The sequence below is a fragment of the Triturus cristatus genome, chromosome 9 (genome assembly GCF_964204655.1).
Source record: "Triturus cristatus chromosome 9, aTriCri1.1, whole genome shotgun sequence".
In the NCBI taxonomy this organism is placed as follows: Eukaryota; Metazoa; Chordata; class Amphibia; order Caudata; family Salamandridae; genus Triturus; species Triturus cristatus.
Window position 1 is genome coordinate 463,752,905 of NC_140592.1, and position 25,086 is coordinate 463,777,990.

The following is a 25,086-nucleotide window of genomic DNA, read 5'->3' on the forward strand; positions in this document are numbered from 1 at the left end:
GATAGCAACAGAGCAGGACCAAAACTTAGATTCTATCATCACTCTGTACCTGATATTTTGGCAGCCAGAGTAGCACTTAGAAGCCTTGGATTCTGCCACGGCCTCCGTGTCAAGTGGCCACTCTGGGCCACAAGCCCCAACAACGCCTGAATGCTTAGAAGCCTATGATCTTGCCATGGCTACTGCGCTAAATGGATACTCTGGGTCTTAAGCCTCAAAAACTCCTGAATCCCAAACCCACCCTCGGGCCTCCTCTGCTGACATCATAGAACCACCAGCCTCATCTCAGGGTCTCGATGGCACCCCCGTCAGTCCACTCTCAGTCACCGATGCAAGCATCAGAATTACGACAGACCATAATCACATACCAGGCACCCATCTTCAGTAAGGGCCTACAACGTACCCAGATGGGTCACCATAGTGGCTCCTCATATAGAAATTCAAAGAGTGGAAAAGACGCACCCTCTTGCCATCCAAGCTATCCAACCCCAGGTGCGACTGCCAGCGAAACCTGAAGCAATTTCCATTGCACAGGAACGGTGTCGGGGGCGGGGCATCTCATGTGGAGTTGGTCCCCCAATATAAATCAAGGGGCTTCCGTGGCATTTTAAAATGGAGTGCAGTAATAAGGTTGCTCGAAGCATTACAAGGTCTGCACCACATCAGGTCAAACAACATAGAAGCGATCGAATTCAGACCCAACCCTGAACAACCAAGGAACGACATCACCACCATTACTTGCTCAGATGAAACCATTGCATCCCAAGTCTGGCAGCACAGGGAAACATTCCCAGCTTTGGGAATCAACATGAGGAAACTCACAACAGCCTGCTATCCAAGCCCGGCTCCCGCTACTGCCAATCGCAGGTATGTTGAAGGGGGTATCAGCCCAGAGTACCCCACTACAATCAGGGATGGACTATAAATAGGGCTCCCGGTTTTCCGTTTAAACGGATTTTTACATATAAATACAGACGGAAAACAATTTTTCCTTTGTCTGTATTTATATGTAAAAACGGTAAAATACTAGTAAATTTTGCGAGGCTGCTGTGCTTCAGCCCAGAGTTGCCACTCCCCTGTTCCTTTTGTTGCTGCCCCAGCCCTTCTTTTGAATTCAACATCTGTTCCAAGTGTATTTATGTGGCCTCTGGGGACAGATTAATGGCGCGCAACGCCAATGGGATCACAGTGCTTCAGACCTCCTCCCCCGTCGTGTGTGTCAGCCTGGCTGAGACTGCTTTCCCCGGCACACACACAGCCACACCTGAGTACTTCACAGGTCTTTAAAAGACCAATTATTTGCTAACGCGGCTTTGTTGTGTTTTCTCACCCCTTCTAAGCGTCCGTGCATCTCCGCTCTGCATATTGCTGGACAGAATCAAACCCCCACCCCAGTAGCCCCCACCCCGAATTTTGGCTCTAATTGCACCTCTGTGTCAGGTAGTATGTTTCCGCGCTGCTTAGATTTGAAAGCTAGCACAGCGCTTCTTGGCAGGATGCAGCGCTGTAATGAGTATCATTCCTTCTCAGTAGCAAACGGCTCCTCTGGGATAGAGCATAAGCATACCTCCGTATTAGACTTCCACTTCGACTAGCACCACCAGATTTTCAACTGAACTCACTTCCAAATGTTTTTGAAGTCTAGTACAACACCTGTTATGATATATTCTGTAAGGTAGTTCAGCGGGATGAGTGCCTGCTCCATAGATAACCAGCAGTGCAACAATCAGAATCGAGACAGGGCGAACAGCATTTGTTATTCTTGTGAGGGGGTTGTAACGAGCGTCATCTGAATGTACAGCATAATTTATAATATCAATATATATTTTTTTTACAGCAAAAAGGAGGCAAAACTATTTCAATATAATCACTAGTGCATTATGTTGCTACCCATGCCTGTATTGATCAATGATATACAATGATAATTAGAAGCGTCAACCGGGTCGAGCACATTTTTTGCATTCTGCGAACAGCAGGAGACGTTTTAATTAAGCCAGTAAGGCAATATGGTAGTGAACAGGTAGCGCAGGGTGAAAGGAATTAAATCATTAATAATAATTGTAATGTATACAATGAAACGCGTGTTTAATGTCCATGCCTATGTCCTGGCATTTTTAATTAGTGTTTTTTGTGTCCCTCAGCGCTCTGAGTTTGGTCACTGCCCGCTGTAAATTACGCCCTCGGACTCCGCTTTATAAATGGGTAAATCAGCTCAGTCCCATTAGGAAGCTAATTCATGTGACCTTTAGGGGTTATCAGCTATACATGTTGTGCATTCGGTTTTATGAGCTCATTTTCTTTGTTTACTGTGAATAATGCAGCTCTGCCCACGTGCCTCCAATCATGTTACAGAGTAGGATTGTAAGGCCATGGCCATTTTAAATGTCACCTTAAGATATATGGTCATAAAACAGTTACAACGAACAGGTAACAGCATTGTAAATTATGGGCATAATCTACACAGTTACACATTTCATTAGCAGTTGGACGCTGGCCAGAGGCGCAACTAGAGCCAAATTTCGGGGGGGGGCTAAGAAAAAATTTCGGGGGGGGCTGAATCTTTTAAGCCATAGGCAGAGTGGAGCTGCAGGGGCTTTTAGAAGGGGTGAAACAACAGCGAGGCCTCATTAACATGCAAATGGTCTTTTAAAGACCTGTGAAGTGCTCGGGTGCGGCTGTGTGTGCGTCGGGAAGCTGTCTCATCCCGGGCTGCCACACGCGACGGGGGGGGGCTGAAGCCCTGTAAGTCCAATGGGTGTTGCGCGCCTGACCATGGCTCTTGCTGGCAATTTCAATGTTCTGGGTCTGCAACAACTAGTCCTAGATCCAACTCTTGTAGCTGGACGCACACTTAACCCCATGTCTGTCTGCGGCCTGGTGGCTTGTGGTGTCCCTTTTGCATTGGGATCGGTGTGTGTTGAGTTCGTTGCCATTTAGTTTGTGGTTCCCTCGGCTCTTTTGTCCGTGTACAAGCAGTTGCACATGTGTTTTTGGGGCCTGAAATAAATGTGGAAAAATACTAGCTGTAGCGTCGTCTTTAGCTTGTGGCAAAAATAAATGCGGATAAATACAGAAAAAATGCCCAAAAAATAAATATGGATAAATACAGACGGAAATGGCAAAAAAATAAATACCATAAAACCGGGAGCCCTAACTATAAATAACAAGGTCAATATTTCCACTCAGAGCAGTATAGCAGCAAGTTAACCCTGATGGTCACCAGTAAGCCGGGATTTCAAACAGCAGACCCTACAGAACCGCCCCAATCCCCCACCCGGACCACCCTTGCAGAATATGTGCCTGGAATATGTACGGCCTGGGCACAAAGGTAGGGGAGGACGATTTACAATCATTTCTACGTAAACATGAGATTGTACTCCTGCAAGAAACCTGGCAGCAATTGCCAACACCAATCGTAGGATTCAAAGAATATTTTAATGCAGCAACAAAAGAGGCAAAGTCAGGCAGGGCCAGAGGGGGCATGGCACTTTACATCTTGACTGACATTCTGTGGGCACACCAGGAAGTGGACTTAGGCCTCCCATGGATTCAGTGTGTTACGCTGCAGTAGATCTGTACACCACACTAATAATCGTAAACCTGTAAATCCACCCAGCCCATAAGGACAAATCCGACAAGATCCAGACCCTGTTTGGTCTACTCAAAGCCTTGAACTCCATGCATCAACAAGCTTTTATATTAATATCGGGTGATTTCAACATAAATTTACTGCAAGGCTCAGCTGTCAAACTTCCAAATGTATCCTGGAAATCACTGAATATCAAACCAGAAGAGATCAAGGCAAGTCATGCATTGTAGCCTTAGAAGCCCTGGGTTTCCATACACTCAATGGGCAAAGCCCATTGGATAGCCTGGGAGCCTTCACTAGAGTTACAGACAGGTCAGGCTCCACCCTACACTATACCCTGGCTGACCCTGATCTATTCACGGGTCTTACCAATTTCACCATAAAATTAAGACGAGATAATGATCATTTCGTTCAAATGTTCACCCTGGAGTTCACTCCACCTCGGGCCCCAGAAGCAAAAGGCCTGTCAACACCATCCTAGCCATTCAATTTGAGGCGCCTCATATGGAAGGACATGATAACAGAGACCATCATGGAGTTCATTACCACCGCCTCACAAAAGAAACACTGAGCTCCTATTCCAGTATGCCTCCAGCCCGGGCATGGGAGAAGTTAGTCGAAACCCTCATTACAAACTTCCCCACAAAACCTCCATGAAAGGGGGGTGCCCGAGAGCCTGACAACACAATGGCCGCCTCCTTGTGAGGCCCTGCTGGCCAAAAACTATTATCCTCAAATTATCCTCCCTGATTGAGGGCATCGGCGCCTGACGGGGGGAGATTCTCCCTAACTCCTGGGCCTTCATTGTAGGCTTTGCTTTCGTTCACTGATTGGATATCTCCCTGAGCAATCCCCCTCCACTCCTGCCTTTCCCTCCCCCCCACCCTCTTTTTCCCTTTCCTCCTGTTGCTGGAACCACTGCAACAGCTTTACGACATTGTCCTCACTTTCATATAGCTGACTTAAGATTGCCTTTGTAGACTCACATGTTGCTGCCCCTCAGTGTCTATGTTCTCAGTAAAAACAATAATAGCTTTTTTTTTAATCCTTCAAGAAATCAAGGCATTGGCCAGAGTGGGGAAGAATAGTTCACCCCACAACTGCACACTATGAAGAAGCAACTCAACAGAGAGCTCATGAGCGCCCGTTTGTGGGGTGACCAACCTCACCAGGATTTACTTGCCATACTAACCAAAATGAAACAAACCTATAAAAAGCGATCTAGGCGTGAAACATAATTTCAGCATTCGTATCTGGATCAAACTACTTCAAGCACGCAAGCAAATAAATTCAAAATCATTTTGGACCAAAATTTGCAAATTGGCCAGTGACCGAATCAACACTACAACGCCGATCTCATGGAAGTGGCCTGGTCAACACACATCACCACAGTGTATAATCTAGTGGACTAGGACCCCATGCCCCCCAATACCACACACAGAGGCTGGCTTGTTGGGCCGGGAGAAGCAGCAAAGCTTGCACCCACCAGAGGCAGACTACCTTCCGATCAGTGACAAGCAGGTTGCCCAAACGCTAAAAAGGCCCTGTTCCAAGGGGCTCCGGGGCCCAATGGCCTTCCAACGCTTTATGTACAATGGATATCTGCTTTTGGACCTCGCACTTAACTCCCCGATTCAACTATGCCATGATATAAAGCACTACTCTAGAATCCTCGCAAGGCAGTATCCTTCAGCCAATCTAGAAATCGAGCGAAGGCTCAAATATGACCAACTATAAACCTTAACAGACATGGAAGCCAAGGTCTATGCCTCAAATTTGTATATCGATTTAGAGGACTGGGTCTGCCGCTCAAACATAGTCCTGGAAAGCCCAGACTGGCTGGAGGGCAGGAATGCACACTCAAGCTAACCTGCTGGCGGTAACCCTTCTGGCTGAGCAAGCAACTGCTAAATCCAGCAAGCTCTACGCCTGCTTCATTGACCTCAAAGCTGCTTTCGACAAAGTCACAAGGGCACAGCTGTGGGAAACCATGGCATGGTGGGGGACGCTGGCAAAACTGCTGGAGGCAATCATTAACCTATATTCCAACACATGGGTACATCTCAAGCTAGGGGACAGACAATGAACCACTAAAACTATTTATATGAACATGGGCTTCAAACAGGGGTGAGCACTTGCACTGTGTCTATTTAACATGTACACGGATGACCTTGACAGCCACCTGTGTCCTCCTTAGTAAAAACCCAATCAGGCTGCAGCGGTTGATAGACCAATTATTGGGTTTGCCAACAATCTGCGACTGAGCCTGAACTACAGCAAAATTAAGGTCCTTTGTTTTAGATGCAGAGGTAACAACAGGCAGCCTAAATTCAGCTGGTGGGCTGATGGCAACATCTTAGAAGTGGTTAAGACCTATAAGTATCTTGGAGTCCAATTAGGCTTCTAATTACCCATCAAACTGCACCTACAATCGAGACGATACATTGCTAAAAATCTGTTGTTTACATTTAAAACCTTGAAACTCAAGACACAAAATACCTCAATGCTCCATCTCCTCCAGGTCGTGGGAGCCAATTTCATGCCCTCAATATCTTACGGCTCGGAATTGCTCAAAGGGAAAGATATCCCAACTTTAAACACCTTGCAATCAAGCCTCTTTAAAAAACTCATTGCAATCCCGCAGTAAGTCTCGCAAACCCAAATTAGACTTGAGTTTGGCCTGCTCCACCAGGGACTATCCAGGAAGGGCGCCCTGGTGAAATTCTGCTGGAGGACGAGGGCAGTTGAAGTCAGCTCACTCGCACATCAGTGTTGGCGGGAAATAGAAAGGCAAGCCACAAAAAGAACTGCGTGTTCCCAGCATTACAGCACTCAATCGCAGCACTGCGACTAGAAGATGTCTGTCACACCCCCATGGAATATGCTGCTTTTAAACATCTCACAAACAAAGCAGCCAAACTTTCATCATTTGTCATTCACAAGGCCACCATAGCGAGCAAAAAGCATGCGTGGGTGGTCATGCCATCATACGCAGCTTTTGATCCTCAGCCATATATATCTGAGCATTTCTCTGAGGCCAAGAAACACAATCTAATGCTAATACGTCTTGGCGTCTTCACGTTGAAAGATCTTATGCCCCCCTGGAAACAGCACTGATCTACTTCAAAGTGCTCGCTCTGTGGACAAAAACTATCAACGAATCTTTGCTTCATGTGCTTTGCGTTTGCCAGGCATTGTTGAAACACAGACACAAACCCTTACGTCCATCTTTATGAGCTCTGCAAACCAGATCACCTGACCAGCTGTGATCTCTTTGCTTTGTGGGGCTTCAATGCAAATGGCATGTAAGACAGTAAGACTCTTGAACCTTACCGTTAAGGAGCTGGAAAAATTCAACACCTGACTCTTCGACTTGGGCTCCCAGTAGAGGGCAGATCAATGGCTTTCCTTGCAGGCATACAGCACTTTACACTCTGGGACTTGCCAGTAATTCCATCCTTTTGCACAGCTACTCTAGCAGGTCGTTGACTGTACTATAAACTACCCCTAGATTCTCCTGTCAAGAGTACAGCACTTTATTCATTAGACCACAAAGAAGCACAAAAATGGGAAACATCCATTACAACGCAGTCATTACAACGTGAATTTACTCTGCAATGCTTTGGCTATGGGGCCGTCAATACCTGATTCCTGGAAGGGGGCCGAAATAGTAACTACTTTCAAGAACAGAAACCGTCAAGACCCCGCAAATTATTGGCCAAGAAGCCTAATAGACACTCTACCAACGGTCTACACAAAACAAATTCTGGCAAAACTTAATATTTGGCTAGAGGAACAGTATTTTATCCCAATATCAAGCTGGATTTAGAACAAAAACCAGCACAATAGATCAGGCTTTCAGATTGTTGTGTATAGCTTGGAAATACACTATTTTAAAAAGAGGACATTTGTATATAGCTTTTCTTGATTTGAAAGCCGCTTTTCATTTTATTCCTAGGAAATTGTTATGGAACTGCCTAAAAAGCCAGAGAGTTCCGGATGACCTTTTGATGCAGATTATGAGGCTATACAAGAACAATTATGCTAAAGTTAGATAGGACGGGGGGGGGACTGACAAACGCAATACCGATAAATAGAGGGATAAGGCAGAGTTGGGTGTTGACAACAACCCTGTTTTCCTTATATGTGAATAATGTTGCGCAATACCTTCAGGGTTGCAATCACGACTCGCCAAAATTAGGAGGGGTGCCAGTGCCAGCACTACTTTTTGCTGACAATACGATCCTGATATCTCAAACACCTAAGGGTTTTCAAGCCCTTCTAGACACCTTTAATGAGTTCTGTATGTTAAAGGGCCTCGAAATAAATTCAAGCAAAACCAAATATATGGCAATTAACCCTCACAAATCCTTCAAGAAAAACATTGTTTTACAGAAACAAAAATTGGATTATGTGGTAAGCTATCTGGGCATTACATTTGACACAAAGCTATCATGGAAAGCACACATCCAAAAATCCAAGCTAGTATTGACACAATCTGCCATGGCAATAGTAAAAAAAAACAGCAAAGTAGTTAATCAAAGGCAGTGTCACCAGCATTAGAAATTTACAACGATAGGGCACAAGCTGCAAACCTTTATGGTGCAGAGCTTTGGGGAGTTGATGGTCAGGAAGTGTTGATCAAGGAACAGAACACACAGTGCTTAATTTGAGCCGGAGCTTTCCGGTGCTGAGCACCAGCACTTAATTGGTTGCCGGTGCTCGGCACCGGAACCTAATTGTCAACACCACACTTAGGGCAGTCTCCCACAAGGTGGCACTGCTCATGTAATTTAGAGATGAGTTGTATAACAGTTGTTTAGGCAAACAGTATACATAAAAAAATTACTAATATCTGCCACCCCAGCCATTCTTCAGCTTTGGGGACCTGGAATAATCTGAACTGTCGCATTTACATGCAAGAGAGATGGTTAGTCGTTGTTTTGGCAGAAATGACGGGGGTGATGGGTGGTACAAGCTGCAGTGGCTTCCTGGTCAGAGCCCTGGCACTTAATATTTTACAAATTAAGTACTGAGAACACATTCCTGAGAATGCTGCTAAAATTACAGACGCGTACACCACTGATCCCTATTATATTTGACACAAACATCAGGCGCAGTGACCACCAAGCTGCGCTAAGACCAATGTTGTTCTAGGTTCGCTTATGGACCACACGGGAACTTAAAAATTACAAAGATGGGTTAATCGAGATACTACATTTCGACAAAAGTACTGGGCTTCCCTAGGTCGGGTAGATTCGAACCTGGTTCTACAAACTAGGTTTTCATAGTTACTGGGAAGCACCCAAGTCTCTGTCACGGCTATCTAAATTAGTATTAAAAAGCACATATTGGATGCACATAGGAGATAGTATACATCATTCCTCAAAGCTAGGGAGGTTGACTTCGCAGTTTATACCCATCAAACCGCTGCCTGTCTTTGAGGAATATTTAGATGAAATACAACCTTTGATGGCCAAAACCGTATCTATGAAGTCCTGCTTTGATGTTCGGAGAACAAAACATAACACATCAAAGTGGACGGGCAGCAAAACTGATGAAAGGGAGGGTCTCTGCCCCCTCTGCTCCCAAAATGCCATTGAAAATGACTCCCATATACAATTCTTTTGCCCAATTTATGCTACTTCTAGGGAAAAGTGGATTAAACCATTATGTCAGAATATGAGATTTAGAACACATTCAGAAGCTCTGAGAACTTTAAAATCAGATACATCTCAGAAAATAGTTTTTAGTCTAAGCAGATACTTATCTGCAGTAAACCTTACCCGCAAGAGGAAGGGTTTGGAATTCTGATGGTTGCTCTTCTTCTTGGGATGTACTATCCTCCTGGACATATGTTGCTGTATTTGCACTCTAATACCGCCAGTAGTCATCCCCTGCACCTTATACATCTTATTAAGACCTGACCCCATAGGACCACCCCTAGTTGTTCAATTGTTTGATAAACATAAAAAATATTTGTGCGCCTTATCCACCAAACTAGAAGCCAAGTATTGCACTAACTGCATTGTAATTCCTTCTGAGAATATATCATGATTTGTATTGTATAACATTTGTCAAAACTGCTCTTTCCCCAACGAATGTTTAGTTGCAAAATGTCAAATCTCTTGCTATGTAATTGCATTTTAAATCAGAAATCTAATAACTCTTTTAATTATTCATCATTATGATTTTAACTCTGTAAAATGTATATGTGTATCTCCATGGTTTCTTTCTAAACCGAAGAAAGATTATTAAGAATATATTTTAAATAGGTTAAATTGCAGGAAAAATATGTGAAAAACAAGAAACATACGGTTGGATTAGAGCAAGAATATTTTTGCTGGTGGAATTCCAAAATATGAATGTGTTCTCATCATGTGAACTAGTGACTTATATTAGTTGAGGTGCCTATATGTGAAAGCCTTTGTCTTTTTGCTTTTTTCAGCCTGCAAGAACTTCAGTCTGTCTTACAACGAAAATCTGGAGGCCCCCTGGACAAGATGGCGCTCCTGCTGACCAAACACTTAGAATCACAGCAGGGCAAGCTGCCAGTCTCTGGTGTAATGGAGAAAGGCCGGAGCAGGAAGACAGTTCGGACCCCTAGAGGAGAATATACGATTCAGGAGGACAACTCACTTCCTGGCAAGTTCTTTTTTATTAATTTTTCCCAGACAAATGTGAAGTGTTTCTTCCAATAAAAAGTAGGCCTGTCGAAATGTGTGTAATTTTGTTTGCATAAATTTCATAAAATGCCCAAAATAATTCTGTGACATTACAGGATATTATGAAAAATGCTGGCCTTGGCATTTGGCACTATTACTTAGCTCAAAATGCATCCTCCCAACTATTTTAGCATTTTTTGTGCTAAAAGATAACACAAAATTGCTTGTGATGCGTATAACAGCAGCTTGTTTTCAGTTTCTGTGCTCTTTCCATCCTCAGCAATAAAATATTTTACTCGAACGAAAGGACATATTTATAAGCCTTGTGCGCTGCCGGAAATTCACTTTTTGTCAGCTTGCGTGACTTTTCATGGCCTTGTAGATATGGAGTAAGGCACAGCAGTGCAAGTTGCTGCCTTGCCTTACTCTATGGCAAAGAGGCATTCCATAGGTGTTGCTGTGGTTGTTAAAAGCAACACCCATGGACTTTGACGCTGTCCCAGATTTACAATATCTCGTAAACCAGGGGCAGCGGCAAAACCTTGCACCTCCCTAGAGCACGCATAATGAGGAGAAATGTTTCTCCTCGTTTTTCCTCTTTCCACGTGTGCTGCATTCTGCAGCACACATAGAAAGAGAAAAACGCCTTTCGGGATTGTTTTAGTACTGGAAAGTGTCCCTTGCTGCTCAAAAACAATCATGCCAACAACGCAGACACCCTTGCACCATAATTGTGCGCCAGTGCTCTATGAAAGGACAGGAATGCACCATATCTTGTAAATACGCTGCATTCCTGCCCTTTCGAATTGGCGTAGGGCTGCGAAGCAAAATAACTTGAGGTGCTGCCCTACACCGATTCATTGTAAATATGCCCAGAGGAATCAATAATGCAATGCTGCTTAATGGCAATATCACAGGCATTTGTGTAACAACTGTAATGGGAAATACAGCAAACTACGCACCATTGCGGCGGCGTAAATGAAATTACTCCTGTGCCTAATAAAAAGCAGGACCCTAGAACGAACCCTGATTATTGGGCTAGAAGGAGCACATATGCACTTTGCTTGGAACCTTATTTCTCCCACTCATCTGTGCCTGAGACCCTTTAAAGGTCCTTTCCAGTTATGTTTCTCTAAAGAGGGAGACGCAGAAATATGACATATCTGTTTTCGCAGGTCATTATTCACATTCCGGAGTCAGAGCACACCCTATCCAGGCCAAGCAATGTTTTTTAGATTTTGCCTGCCTCACTGTGGGGTTAAAGCAAAAATTATTGTTGAGAAAGAGAAAGTGGGCATTTGGCACACAGAAGGGGGCTGGCAGGCAGAGGGGGGCAGGCGGGGAGAGGTGAGGAGACTTTGTTGAGGCAGTGCAGACAAGAGATTGAGGGGGTGTAAAGGGGAGGGAGTGGTGTTGCTGGGTCGGGGTTGCCCCCGCTGGCTTTCCTTTTCCTCCTTGCTATGGTTCTACTTTACTGGTGCTTGTTAAAGCCACTAATAATGTGCTCCATAACAGTTTTATGTGTTGCCTCTATTGCTGTAATTCTGCTATCGGTCAGTGCTGATTTAGAAAGAAGACCTGGAAAGGCGAAACCTTTGGAATTGTAATTGCCTATTGTTTCTAATCTGGAGGCAGGACCAGAACATCCATTCATTGAGGTTTCTTGACCACCAGAGTGGGGCAGCAAAGAGTCTGCTTTGCATCTGGGAACTACTATTATTGTTATGTTGATGAAGTGGGAGGGGGGGTGATGCTCCACCAGCAAGAGCATATTTTGCCTGTATTACACCAATACGCCCCACACATTCCTCCCTGTCAGTAATCTTCGGGAAACAACCTTTACAACACAGTCGTTACATGGCACTACCTTTACATAGCAGTCATTACATTGCAACATTCTTTACATTGCATGTTATTACAATGCAGCCATTACATTGCATGTCATTACAACGCATACCACTCCAACGCAGGCATTACATCGCAAGTCATTACAATGCATACCATTACAACGCATAGTACCCTTACACTATCCAACACTTACCCTACTGTTGCACTCACTTGGAGTTAGAATAGTAATTTTTACCCCTACAGTATCAAACACTTACCTTAAATGTGATGTAATGGTATGCATTGTAATGGTATGCGTTCTAAAGGTAGTTTCTAAAAATGCGTTTGTTCTGCTTGGGTTTTCGGATCAGATAGAACCTGCTCATCAGAGCCTCACTAACCCACTCAGAACGTTACCCCCTCCCTAGAACCTATTTACAATCCTACAACCACATATATCTATCACCTAAGGACAGGGGATTCCTACTATGCATACCAAGATCTCATAAGTGGCGGCCTCGCGGTCCCATACGAACCCAGACCTCTCTGCCCATACGACAGTATCACAAGTGGCGGCCTCGCGGTCCCATACGAACCCAGACCTCTCTGCCCATACGACAGTATCAGCACAATCGGCGGCCTCGCGATCCCCTACGAATCCAGACCTCTCTGCCCATACGACAGTATCACAAGTGGCGGCCTCGCGGTCCCATACGAACCCAGACCTCTCTGCCCATACGACAGTATCAGCACAATCGGCGGCCTCGCGATCCCCTACGAATCCAGACCTCTCTGCCCATACGACAGTATCACAAGTGGCGGCCTCGCGGTCCCATACGAACCCAGACCTCTCTACCCAGACGGCAGTCTCAGCACAATTGGTGGCCTCGCGATCCCCTACGAATCCAGACCTCTCTACCTAGACGGCAGTCTCATACGACAGTTCATCCTATGATCACCATAATATACAAAAAGGGAATCAGTCTCACTATTCATCAGATCACACAAGGATTACCAGTTCGGGCATAGCCTGTTCTCAGGTTTGAGGGGCTCCTCTTTCCCTTATTCAGTTACCACTTACCTGATCAGGGTTAACATCTGTTCATGTAGCCGCAGCTGACTAGAAGAATAGGCTACCCTCTTATACAAGAACACACAGCACATGTTGGTTCACTACAAACTGGATACTTTATTACTCATTGCACATACAATCACATAACATTACGATATAACACATAACCTGCAAAGAAAAGTGAAAGATTAAGTTGTACACTCTAATAAGAAAGGGTCGACATCACCTTAGTAGTATGTAGCCTGCACTCAGTGGTCATCTAGGCTCCCTTCTCGTCTATGCCTCGGCTCGCCTGGAATCACCCTTCTCCGAGTCACTGGGACCTCTTCCTTATCGGCTACTCTCTCCTCTCTGGTTATTCTGTTAGGAAAGCATCTGTCTCTCAGTTCTTCTCCGCCTTCAAGATGGCGTCTGTCTTCCCTGGAATAAGTAGTAGCTTTACTGCTAACGGCTAGATGCCGCCTACGGACTGAACTTGTAACTGCCTCAGACTTTCATTAATATAGAGGTGCATTTCCTCATGGAAAATTCCGGCCCGTAACCTGCCGCCCACCAAATTCTTGTACCTCCCCGTACCAAGGACACGTTCCCAGCCGGCCGGCCTGATGTAGTGTCTTCGGCATGAAGAAAAATACAATCCTTCGATAAGGGCCGGCCTGAACCGGTTCTCTCCAAGCGAATAACACCTCATAACTAAAACATCACATTTGACCTAGAAGCATCCCAAGCTGCCGGAGCAGAAAGAAAGATGGAGTCTCTCCCGTTTGAGGCCTACCAGGCCTGCATTCAGCACGGCTCCATGAAATACCCTCACTACAGGACAGGTTATCCCTAATACTAACGAATCTATCCCCTAGGCTATATGTGCAAGCCCTGATCTATGGGGAAGAGCACAGAATCACGTCGAAGTGCCTAGTAAATAGGCTCCATCCACTACTCTAACCCTTAGGCTTGAATGGTAAGAGACTGAAGTCACATTCAATCACCTGTTAATACAAGAAGACCGGGAAAATCGAGCAGAACATTTCACCCTTGACTTCAGTCTATTATACATTCATTAAACAGAACTATCATCTGTGGAAGAATAATATGAAACACGACTAACTGATCTATGTCTAGTACCAGGTGTGCATAATTGAAGTAATGAAGGAATACACTGAATAAAGCAACAGATAGAAATCAAAATGCCGATAGCAATCAGAATACCTCCTAATATTTGACGTAACATATGCAAATCAGGTAACCAATTAAAGAGCCAGTCAAACCAGCCCTGGTCTATGTGATTTCTAACTTCTTCTGTCAAGTCATGTAATTTGTCAATGTGAACCTGAATGGATTTTGTATGATCCGACAGGTTAAAACAACAAAGACCCTCAAAATCAGAACAATCGTGTCCATGTTTAAGCAAAAGATAATCAATAGCCGCTCGATTTTGTAAGATAGCCCTTCGTTCACCCTGGGCGTCTAATAGCATGTCAGACAGGATTGTAGAAGTATTATTGATGGATTTTACCATCCAGCAGGCCATTTTCCCAATAGATTTGGCATTATAAACTGCCAAAGCAGGAACACCAACAATTGAAACAGCCAGGCTAAGGTATTCAGACTTGGAATATAAATGCAAAGATGAGTCACAATCCTCCTGTAACCTCACTGTATCTCGGATCACACGAGAGTTGGCATTCGGATGTGAGGAAAACATGAGTAGGCTCAGTCTAGTAATGGCACAAGGGCCTCCAGAAATATTTGCGGGGATATATGGCCAGGAAGTATTACCACATGAGAAAAGCCATCCGGCAGGTAGTAACATCGTGCGATAGTGACTGGGGGTAACTACCATACTCTTACAAGTCATGTTGTTCTGAACAGAAGTACATGTTTTCGGTGTCCTTTGAAAGCACAAAGTTCGTTCATGAGCGGTGAATGAGGTGGCACCTTTCAATTTTAAATGCATACATTCAGAAATCGCACTAGGATCACAAGTAAGGAAAAAACATAAATCGCCTTGTGTGATATTATAGGTAACTATTTGGGACTGGACAGGCGGTATCGGGTCTGACAGTACAGTACACAAGGGGCAATACTCATGGGCAGCGAAATCGCCCAGAAGAACATTGGGACGAGCATTTGTTATATTAAAAATATGAGTCAGGGTCTCCAATGAAGCAGGGACAGCAACCAAACAGGTTGCCAATATATCAGTTACCGATCTCATCGGTGTCAAGCAGAAATTAGGGGTCTTCGTCACTTGCTTGGCCAATGTAACCCAAAAGTTTGGCGACGAATCCCACGCAGCGAAGGAACGCGACACTCGGGTTTTCAACTCATCCCGGGTTGATGGGATCCCTCCTCTCTCGTCGCACCAGCCCGAAAACAGTCCGACGCCGACACATCCTGCAGCAACAGTCCAAAGAATGATCTGAAAGAGAATCAAATACAGGCATTATTCATTCTCGTAAGTAACATTTGTCAGCCGGGACTGCTTCCCAGCTATCTTTCCCTGGTCTCATAACTAAAATGGTGTTATCTTGACTGGTTGCAATGACCTCTGCTTGTTCAGGGGGATTCTTAGGTGACTGCACCCAAACTCTGGCCCCAGGATTATCTGTAGAGCCAAAACCTTTCTGGCCTCGTACAGTTAGCAACGTTGGGGCAGTGCCTTTTACCATCTCACCACTGAAGACAGGCATTATTAGCAATTGAGCCACTCGGTCAGTTTTATGTATCAGTAAGTCAACCTCACTGCTATTCAGCAGGAGCACCTTAATCTCTCCCTGATAATCACTATCAATGATTCCTCCAAGCACCTGAATGCCTTTTACAGCCAGCCCCGATCTAGGGGCAATTAATCCGAAATTTCCAGGTGGTATCTGAACACCAACACCTGTCTCAATGATGACTCGATCTTTACTTTTTATAATGGTGTCATCCATGGCATGCAAGTCTAAACCTGCCGACCCTGGGGTCGCTCTGCATGGAGCCAAAGCTCCGGGAGTAATCTCCCAGTACATCACAGTCTCTCTGATCTCGTTAGGTTTAGCATCAACATTCGGAGGAAACAAACGCATAAGTGGGGATTCAGCATTTAGAAAAGGACGGTTATTCAAAATCAATAGCGCTTGAGGCAAAAAATCTCGCCAATTCTTATACTTGTCATCTGTTAATTTGCGAAGTTGGTCTTTTAGCAGGCCATTCAACCTCTCCACAAGACCCGAGGCCTGTGGATAATATGGTATATGAAATACCCATTCAATATTGTTTTCCACACAGAATTCCTGTACCAATCTTCCACGAAAATGGGATGCATTATCAGATTGAATTTGGAATGGCACACCATAATACATCATAATCAATTCCAATGTTTTAATAGTATTCAATTGGGTAGCTTGCTTACAGGGAAGGGCCACCAACAGGCCACTGTATGTATCAACAATGGTGCAAACATATTGACAATTCCTACTCATAGGAAGTGGACCAATGTAATCAATCTGCCAAATTTGAGCGGGCAATTTCCCGCGATGTAAATGACCTTTAACAATTTGGGGCACTTTGCGCTGCCTGATATGCTGACAAATGGGACAATGTAGAATAACATTTTTAATTAAATCTAGGGGAATATAAATTCCTCGATCAGCAGCCCACCTGCTAGTGGCTTTCTCTCCAGTGTCCTGCTTTCTGGTGGTCCCATTTCGCCAATCCCGCAATATCAGAATCGTGCGTGTCCACCACTGCCTCAGCAATTTTAGATTTCTCATCTGCAATATTATGAAAGAATTTGTCAAGAGAGTCTATCGGGGTATGAGCATCCACATGGAAGATTGTAACAGTACTCTGTGGGAGCATTTCCCAAATCTCCTGCCATAATTCTTTTCCCCACAATTCCTTGGAATGGATTTTCCAACTATGGGAATGCCAAGTCGGTAACCAAACTGCCAGTCCATTGGCAGTAGACCAAGAATCGGTAAAAATATGACATGTGCCAGGTAACTCTTGTTTCAGAACTTGATAAACAGCATAGAGTTCAGCAAATTGACTGCTCTTACCCTCACCAGTTGTACTCAGTAATTTTTGTGTGATCGGATTATAGGACACTGCCTTCCAATGCCGTTTCATCCCTATGAACCTTGCTGAACCATCCGTAAACCAGACATGGTTTCTGTCCTCTGCAGACAAATCATCAAACGGTTTACCCCACTTAACAGGAGACTCCTGTACTAAGGGTATGGAACATTCACTCTCAGTTTCAGTTGATGGCGCCCGTGCCACCTGCTCATGCAAAGATGCAACTCCTTTTTGTCCCACACGTGCCCTGTCTTGTATATACCATTTCCATTTAATCACACTCGCCTCTTGAGCGTGTCCAATTCGGTGAGTTTTCGGCGAACTCATAACCCACTGCATGATAGGAATTTCAGGTCGCTAAACTATATCATGTCCCAAAGTCAATTGCTCAGTATCCACCAGAGCCCAATAACATGCAAGTAGCTGTTTCTCAAAAGGTGTATAACGCTCACCAGCATCAGGTAACTTTTTGGTCCAGAAACCTAACGGTACTCTACTCTTACCTTGTTTCTGCCACAAACTCCAATTCGCATAAAGGCCTTGTACAGACACATTCAAATCCACATCACCATCACATACAGGCCATAAATCCAGAGCATGCTGAATTGCTTCTTTTGCCAGACTGAACACATCTTGCTGTGGTTTACCCCATTCAAATGCATTCTTTTTACGAGTGACCTGGTACAAAGGGGCCAATATTTGACTCAAATGAGGAATATGCTGGCGCCAAAATCCAAACAAACCAATGAAGCTTTGGGCTTCTTTCCTATTTCTCGGAACTGCAAAATCAAGAATTTTCTGTTTAACCTGAGGGATCACTTCTCGGTGCCCTTCATGCCAATTAATACCCAAAAATTTCACAGCCTGGGATGGACCTTGTAATTTATCCGGGTTGATTTCCCAACCTTTCTCACGCAAGCACTCAATGACTCTATCCAATTGGGTCTGAACTTCTTCTTGTGATTCACCTTGGATCAAAATATCATCAATATAGTGACATATCTGAATTTGTGGATGAACTGGTACCTCAGCCAGATGCTCTGCCACCAGCCGGTGGCATATCGTAGGACTATGCACATAGCCCTGAGGAAGACTTCTAAACGTCATCTGACGCCCGTTCCACGTAAAACTGAATTGTTCCTGACACTCAGGGGCAATCGGAATCGAAAAGAAAGCATTAGCAATATCAATGGATGCATACCATGTACCTGGATGTTTCTGGATTCTTTCAATTAGGGTAATAACATCCGGTACTGCAACAGTCAAAGAGGGTGTGTGTCTATTCAATTCTCGATAATCAACAGTCATGCGCCAAGAATTATCACTCTTACGTACAGGCCAAACAGGATTATTCCAAGCAGAAGTAACTGGGGTTATAACTCCTGCATCCACCAACTCCTGAATAGTGGTACTAATCTCTTCATGACCACCTGGAATACGATACTGCTTCTGACGAACCACTTTTGTCGCCTGGGGAACTTTTATGGGGGGCATTCTTAAACGACCAACCCGTACAGGCCTGGACGATATATAATGTTTAGTTCCAAATTGGTAACATCCATCATCTAAGTGCAAAGTCATTCCTTTCAAAATATCAATTCCAATTATGAATTCTAAGAGTGGCACCACTAATACAGAGTATTCTTTTCTAGGAATTCTACCTATTCTCATTTCAAGTAAGGTTTGAACTGCGGGAGTTTCCTTTCCACCTAATCCGGTAATTGTAAAAGGCTGACCTTTAAACTTCTTTGATTTTCCATGAATAAGAGTGGCCTCCGCTCCTGTATCTACCAATGCTCGGGCCCTTTGGATATTACGATGTCTCCAATAAATATCAATATCTACATAGGGTCTATTATCTCTGTGAGCCCATCTGTGTACTGGAGCTTGACCTATTTCCTAGTCCTTTTTATTGTGTTCTGTGTACCAGGATAAATCAGGATAAAGACTCTCACGGTTCCTAGGTATCGATACCTCCTGTTCATATCCATCTCCATTACGAAATGGATTACTGTTCCCTGCATTGTACTGCGGGTTTCGATCGGCCAATATGTGTCGATCCTCTCTCCTTCTCAACTCAGGGGATTGATCCCTATCATCTCTACGTCTGCTGTTAACATAATCATCTCTCCCCCTCTCTCTTTCCCCCTCTCTCTCCCTGTCTCTCTCACAACGGGGGGACAAATCACGCGCATAACGGCGATCATCACGAGGATCAGAGCGCCCACGGCGGTCGTCATCACCGCTACCGTCAGAAAAACCACGATCACACTCAGTTGTCCGAACACGCCGGGCACCCTCCTTTCGATCCAAGCCACGTTTGCGAAACATTTCCCACAAACGAGAAGTAGTCTCACCATCAATGTCCTCCTTACGCACACCATCAGCCAGAAGAGCAAGAAACATATCACGTCTAGTAAATTTATTTTCACCAGGAGTACGAGTGTCAGGCCGGGACTGCCGTTCAGGTTTAAACCACTCACCCAACTCACCGAGTTGGCGTACCGATTCCAGCACCACAGATAACATGTTACCAGTCTGATTAATCAATAAAGTCATCATGACCTGCTTATAAGCAACAGGGGAAGAACGAATAATACGATTCTGCACAGAAGATGTCAAGAAAGCATCAAGCAACCGGTCAGCAGTATTCAGAAAAATTGCCGTTTTCATCACCTCCTCTTTGAGACGTTGCGCAGCATCGCGCAAAGTATACCACGGTTTGTCATTCACAGGCCAGTCAGACTCAGTAGGATATTTTTGATTACAACCCTCAGTCGCCAATTGAAGCAAAGAAATTTGACCACCACCATTAAAGTTACGAAAATGATCCTGTACAGTAGAATCCGAACTCAAGGAACAAAACTTCAAACAATCGCCAGCATCCAACATAATGCCAGCAGCGCCCAGTTCATAAAGGCGCACCATCCATGTGAGCAAGGGCTCACCAACTCGCTGCCGAAATCGCTGCAAAATATCACTAATTTCTTGTTGAGTAAAATCCTCCAAAGAGTCTAAAGCAATACCATTCGGAGCACCGGGAGCCTGCTGCACCTTCCGTCGAAAAACTGGATGCGCCGAGACCGCGGGATGAGCATCACAAGGAGCTCGACCAGTACACGTAGAGGAACAATCAGTGGAAGAAGCATCGACCCCGCTCGAAGGACGAGCGCAATCACGGGGTGCACCATCAGAGGCGCAAGAAGCAGATTTACAAGCACGGCCGGAGCGAGAGGACTCGCGCTTGGCAGACTCCTCACCCGAGGAAGGAGAATCACTCGAGTTCCAGATATTACCATCCCATTCATCAGGATTCCAATCCAGTCCGGCTTTCGCTACGACCAGACGCACCTTCCGCGTCGAAACCCGACCACGCCGATTCTTGTATTTATAACGAGCAATTCACACAGCCGCCCTCTCGGCAATAGTTTGGTACGTCTCAAGTTTGTCAGCAAGCAACTTATTTTGACACCGCAACAAAGTATGAGCATTCTGAATTTCAACAAAGTTCGCTTCCAAATCCTTATGCAAGTTCTGCAACTTCAACAACCTCTCATGGAGAATCCTATACGCAGACAGAACAATCCAACCTCTGCGCCCTAAAACGGGAAGCTCATCACCCTTAGATACCGGCGCCTTCTGTAAGCAAGTAATCACATTAGCCGGCTCCGCCAGCTCCAAAAAAGAATTCCAATTCTCACTCAAACCAGTAGAATCAGCCCACTCACGGGCTAAGGCTTCATAAGGCGTTGAATCCCAACCGGGAATATCAACGGGCAACTTAAAAGTAGATTTCGACTTTCTAGAAAACATTTTTGAAAAGAAAGAAAAAGAGAAAAGAAGAAAGAAAAAAAAAAAAAAAGAGAAAAGAAAACTACACGCAGGTATATACAAATAATATAGAAACAAAACCACGCACACGCCGAAGACAAACACAATACAACCACAACGCACACAGGTTTCGTAAACGGTTCGTGACGCCAAATGTTCTGCTTGGGTTTTCGGATCAGATAGAACCCGCTCATCAGAGCCTCACTAACCCACTCAGAACGTTACCCCCTCCCTAGAACCTATTTACAATCCTACAACCACATATATCTATCACCTAAGGACAGGGGATTCCTACTATGCATACCAAGATCTCATAAGTGGCGGCCTCGCGGTCCCATACAAACCCAGACCTCTCTGCCCATACGACAGTATCACAAGTGGCGGCCTCGTGGTCCCATACGAACCCAGACCTCTCTGCCCATATGACAGTATCAGCACAATCGGCGGCCTCGCGATCCCCTACGAATCCAGACCTCTCTGCCCATACGACAGTATCACAAGTGGCGGCCTCGCGGTCCCATACGAACCCAGACCTCTCTGCCCATACGACAGTATCAGCACAATCGGCGGCCTCGCGATCCCCTACGAATCCAGACCTCTCTGCCCATACGACAGTATCACAAGTGGCGGCCTCGCGGTCCCATACGAACCCAGACCTCTCTACCCAGACGGCAGTCTCAGCACAATTGGCGGCCTCGCGATCCCCTACGAATCCAGACCTCTCTACCTAGACGGCAGTCTCATACGACAGTTCATCCTATGATCACCATAACATACAAAAAGGGAATCAGTCTCACTATTCATCAGATCACACAAGGATTACCAGTTCGGGCATAGCCTGTTCTCAGGTTTGAGGGGCTCCTCTTTCCCTTATTCAGTTACCACTTACCTGATCAGGGTTAACATCTGTTCATGTAGCCGCAGCTGACTAGAAGAATAGGCTACCCTCTTATACAAGAACACACAGCACATGTTGGTTCACTACAAACTGGATACTTTATTACTCATTGCACATACAATCACATAACATTACGATATAACACATAACCTGCAAAGAAAAGTGAAAGATTAAGTTGTACACTCTAATAAGAAAGGGTCGACATCACCTTAGTAGTATGTAGCCTGCACTCAGTGGTCATCTAGGCTCCCTTCTCGTCTATGCCTCGGCTCGCCTGGAATCACCCTTCTCCGAGTCACTGGGACCTCTTCCTTATCGGCTACTCTCTCCTCTCTGGTTATTCTGTTAGGAAAGCATCTGTCTCTCAGTTCTTCTCCGCCTTCAAGATGGCGTCTGTCTTCCCTGGAATAAGTAGTAGCTTTACTGCTAACGGCTAGATGCCGCCTACGGACTGAACTTGTAACTGCCTCAGACTTTCACTAATATAGAGGTGCATTTCCTCATGGAAAATTCCGGCCCGTAACCTGCCGCCCACCAAATTCTTGTACCTCCCCGTACCAAGGACACGTTCCCAGCCGGCCGGCCTGATGTAGTGTCTTCGGCATGAAGAAAAATACAATCCTTCGATAAGGGCCGGCCTGAACCGGTTCTCTCCAAGCGAATAACACCTCATAACTAAAACATCACATTTGACCTAGAAGCATTACAAGCTGCCGGAGCAGAAAGAAAGATGGAGTCTCTCCCGTTTGAGGCCTACCAGGCCTGCATTCAGCACGGCTCCATGAAATACCCTCACTACAGGACAGGTTATCCCTAATACTAACGAATCTATCCCCTAGGCTATATGTGCAAGCCCTGATCTATGGGGAAGAGCACAGAATCACGTCGAAGTGCCTAGTAAATAGGCTCCATCCACTACTCTAACCCTTAGGCTTGAATGGTAAGAGACTGAAGTCACATTCAATCACCTGTTAATACAAGAAGACCGGGAAAATCGAGCAGAACAGCGTTGTAATGACATGCGATGTAAAAGAATGCATTGTAAAGGATGTTGCGATGTAAAAATTGCGTTGTAAAGGCATGCATTGTAAATGTATGCGTTGTAACATCATACATTCGTCGTATGATGGAGCTTCTATAAAATTGCCCCTCAAAATCACCCTAGCTTCAATCTGCACAACTCTGCTGCATTGTTTTTGACTAAAATCAGACTTTTTTACTTGCCCCACTAATCTTACCCACCACACTCCACGATTCTTCCACATTCTTTGAAAGGAATCTTTTGACTGAAACTGGACACAGACCTTGGAGAAAACTCTGAGGGGGACATTTACTAAGATTTTACGCCGTGTTTGCATCACAAAAGGGACACAAATCAGTGCAAAATCTTTTTTCTGGTTTCTTTTCCAGCACTAAACTTGTTTAGTGCTGGAAATAATGTGAAAGTAACGTGAAGCAGCACATAGTGCTGCTTTGCATTACTTAGCGCCAAAGGGGTGTACCATGGGCACCCATCGAATGTTTCTGGCGCTAAACACTATTTACTAAATACAGTAGACCGGGTTTAGTGTCAGAAAACTGCGCACCTTTTGAGGAAGGCGCAATGAATGAAAAATGCTTTCATTTCTCCTTCGTTTTCCGACTTTGTATGTGTGCTGCATTTTACAGCACACCTGCAAAGAGGGACATGGGTTAAAGTCAGTCTATGCATAGTATTTTGTACTGGAAGGGTATTCTTCCAGTACAAAACCTATGCTAGACTCACAGAGACACCCTTGCACTATGGCGCAAAGGCGTCTCCCTGGCGCATGGCAGCTGATTTCAGCACTGTAAATATGGCGCTCTCCTTTCAAGCAGCGCAGCATTTGCCATTGCTGCACTGCGCAAGTGGTAAATCCGGCCCTGGGTGCTTCAAGTGACCTTGGTGTATTTGTGGTAGAATTGGATATAATGATATTGCCTCGTTCAGATCTCTTAAACATAACACTGTAGGCTTCTAAATGTTGCCCCATTCCGTAGAGCCTCTGTAGTCTATAAACCACACATAAGGAAATCAGAGGCCGTATGTAAATGTGTTTGTACTCATATAGCGCACAGCTACCCCATTTCGGGGTTTCCCGGCGCTGTACTCATACCGCTAGGGAACCCTTCCTGGCTTTTCCCTGTGAAATGTCCACTCCTGGACATCCCCAGGGTGAAGCTAGGCATCCCAGCGCTGTTGGGGCCATTGTGGAGATTAAGCAAGCTATTGCCCAGAGTCACAGCATGGGACCCATGATTAGAATAGGCACGAGGCAAGAAATAAGGTCCGAGGAATTATGAGCCCAAGACCCGCTGAGGTGGGAATTGAACTCTGGTCCCGGGCCAGACCTCTGCATCAGGGTCTGCCGCTCTTACCATTGAGCCACACTTCTCCACTGGCTCAGCTCAGAGATGCATACCTGTTTTATGGGCCTGCAGTGCATTGTGAATTAATTTAACCCAATATTTCTTTGGGTTAGTGCTTTATGCTTTTTGTACAGCTTGGAATCAGTGAGCAAGGATTGCCTCTTTTTGTTTCTGAGCAGTGCTGTCTGAAAATAAAGCACAAACTTGGACAAATATTGGGTTAAACGAAATCACATAAAACAGGCGTTCGGCTCGGTGCTGCCTGATAAAAACCTACCATGAGATGGCCTCTGGTCTGGCTGGTGTTTTGAAACTGGGTTATGTACTTAAATACATGACAAGTCGAACAAATGTCATTCTTCATTCAGATAATACTAAGCCAATGGTGAATATTATGGTAACTCTGTCTTTGATTTTAGGATAGGATAGGATAGAATAATATGTGTAGAGCGTGCTTATACCTGAAGGTGTCAAGGCGCTGGGCAGACAAAGGAGAAAAATGCAACTGCAGCCATCTAAGATGAAAATAACAATGTTTTTAAAAATAAATTAAAAACCGGTAAAGAGTCCGCATTGGAAATAAAGGTGAGCAAGGAATTCCAAAGCTTGGTGGCTGCTATAGAAAAGGAGTGGCCGCCCCATCTGGACCTGCGAAATCTAGGAGACACAGTTTTTTCTGGAGGAGGATCTCAAGGCCCTCCCAGGAGTATACAATTGAAACAGGGTTTTCAAATGTGGCGAACCTTTACTGTGC

General features: G+C 44.9%; 1 protein-coding gene across 4 annotated transcripts in view; it reads left to right on the forward strand.

The window, feature by feature from the left end:
• LTBP4 (latent transforming growth factor beta binding protein 4) overlaps positions 1-25,086 on the forward strand; it is a 1,245,426-nt gene that overhangs the window by 403,826 nt on the left and 816,514 nt on the right. For all 4 annotated transcript variants that reach the window (XM_085625396.1, XM_085625398.1, XM_085625397.1 and 1 more), the window contains exon 4: positions 10,038-10,234. In XM_085625396.1, the coding sequence (XP_085481522.1) occupies positions 10,038-10,234 (197 nt within the window). The remainder of the gene's footprint in view (positions 1-10,037; positions 10,235-25,086) is intronic.